General features: G+C 42.4%; 1 protein-coding gene across 1 annotated transcript; it reads left to right on the plus strand.

Moving 5' to 3' along the window:
- The first annotated feature begins 30 nt into the window (after positions 1 to 30).
- LOC140928100 (uncharacterized) lies at positions 31 to 1,973 on the plus strand. The gene is made up of 2 exons (XM_073377820.1): positions 31 to 1,136; positions 1,682 to 1,973. Exons 1-2 carry the CDS (start codon positions 330 to 332, stop codon positions 1,886 to 1,888), a joined length of 1,014 nt encoding a protein of 337 aa, XP_073233921.1. The 5' UTR covers positions 31 to 329; the 3' UTR covers positions 1,889 to 1,973.

The raw sequence follows: 1,973 nt of genomic DNA on the forward strand, positions 1-1,973 counted from the left end.
TTTTTGATCATAAATTATCTTTTCAGAAAAAATGCAAGATCTAAGCGAAGCAAACTCGCCAAGCCGAACCTCAGAATTAGAAAGACAGTTGAGGGATTTTCAGGAACGTGACGAAACCTTCCAGAGACAGTTACGGGAGATGTAGGAACGCGAACAGAATTTACAAAGGCAGCTCAGAGTGGTTCAAGAACGGGATCAGTACTCTCAAAGCCAGTTAACGGAGTTTCGTCAACGTGAACAAAAATATGCAGCGGCTGTTGAGAGAGCTTCAGGAACGAGAACAAAATTCTCAAAGGCAGGTGACGGAGTTTTAAAAACGAGAACAAAATATGCGGAGACTGTTAAGAGATCTTCAGGAACGAGAACAAAACTCTCAAAGGCAGCTGACGGAGTTTCAACAACGTGAAGAAAATTCTCAGAGGCAGCTGACGGAGTTTCAACAACGTGAAGAAACTTCTCAGAGGCAACTGAGGGAGATAGGACAACAGTTGACGAATTGCCGAGGACAAGTTTCTGAACTACAGTTAAGTCTTTCAACAGCTCAGCAAACAATAAATCAATTGCGTAACCAGGGAACACGTGACTGGGTTCTTCCCCGCGACGAAATTCAAATCACAGAAAAATGCCTTGGGAGGGGAGGATGGGGAAGTGTCAATGAGGGAACGTATTGTGGCTGTACTGTAGCAGTGAAAGAAATCCACGAGTTGATTCTCTCCCCTCATAACATACGTCTTTTTGAGAGAGAAATTAATGTTGCATCCAAGTGTCGCCATCCTCACTTGCTTCAGTTTATCGGCGCCACAGTTGACGAGGGAAGTCCTCTGTTTGTGACCGAGTTGATGGAGAAAAGTTTGCGGACTCTTTTAGAACAGCGGCAACTGTCCGAAATAGAAATACGCACCATTTCTTTGGATGTAGCCCGCGCACTGAACTATCTTCACCAGAAGAAACCAGAACCCATCATTCACCGGGATGTGAGCAGTGCTAATGTGTTGCTATGGCGACAGAATGACCAATGGAGGGCCAAAGTGTCAGATTATGGCACTGCTAATTTTATACAGCAGACCATGACAGTGGCTCCTGGAGCTATGATTTATAGCGCACCTGAAGCACTTACATCAAACCAAACGGTCAAGGTAAGTATAAGTGAACATTCAAGACTTTTTACTTACTAAAATTGTACAGCAATGCTAACAGTGCCGGAAGTGAAAGTGACCCTTGTCCTTTCGCCCAAACACGCCTTCTGGTCACTCCACAAACAATACAACATTTTTGAACTGAAATGATCATATCGTTGTCAGGAGTGTTTGTACCTTGTTCTGCACTTTTTTCACTCTTTTATGTTCTTTTTCAAGCATTTTGTCCACGTAATTGAATTTGTTAATTTATCCCTTCTTTTCTCTAAAGACAACAGTTACAGGAGGGCAAAAGTTAGTATTTTTAGGAACAAAACAATAAAGCCAAGAACTTACCATGATGCCTTTTAAGGATCTTCTGTTTTCTAGGCTTTTCTTATCCATTTATCGATAATCATCTATTTCGTTTGAATTCGCGAGATTCTCCCTCTGGTGTTACTTTAACTCTTTTTGTAATCAGTATACCACTAATAAGTAATGTAAATAAAGAATATTCTGGCATAACGTCATGTGTTGAACAATTCATGTGTTGTGATTGTTTTTAGGTTGATGTCTACAGCTTTGGTGCTCTTCTCTCTGAAATGTGCATCCGGGAACTGCCAGATCCTACAAGGAGAGAAGAACAAGTGGTGCTTGTAACGAACGGTGTGTTTCGCGGCCTGGTACGGCGGTGCCTGCAGAGAGAGCCTGGGACGAGACCAACCATGCAGGGAATAATCGATGAACTGAAAGATGCCAATGTATCATCTTAATTGTAAGAACCAACGCTACAACATATCATTGATAATTCCTGGCAATGTGTGCCCTTAGCCTGTTCTAGTCGTTCAGATCGTGGAG

The sequence above is a fragment of the Porites lutea genome, chromosome 2 (genome assembly GCF_958299795.1).
Source record: "Porites lutea chromosome 2, jaPorLute2.1, whole genome shotgun sequence".
Classification (NCBI taxonomy): domain Eukaryota; kingdom Metazoa; phylum Cnidaria; class Anthozoa; order Scleractinia; family Poritidae; genus Porites; species Porites lutea.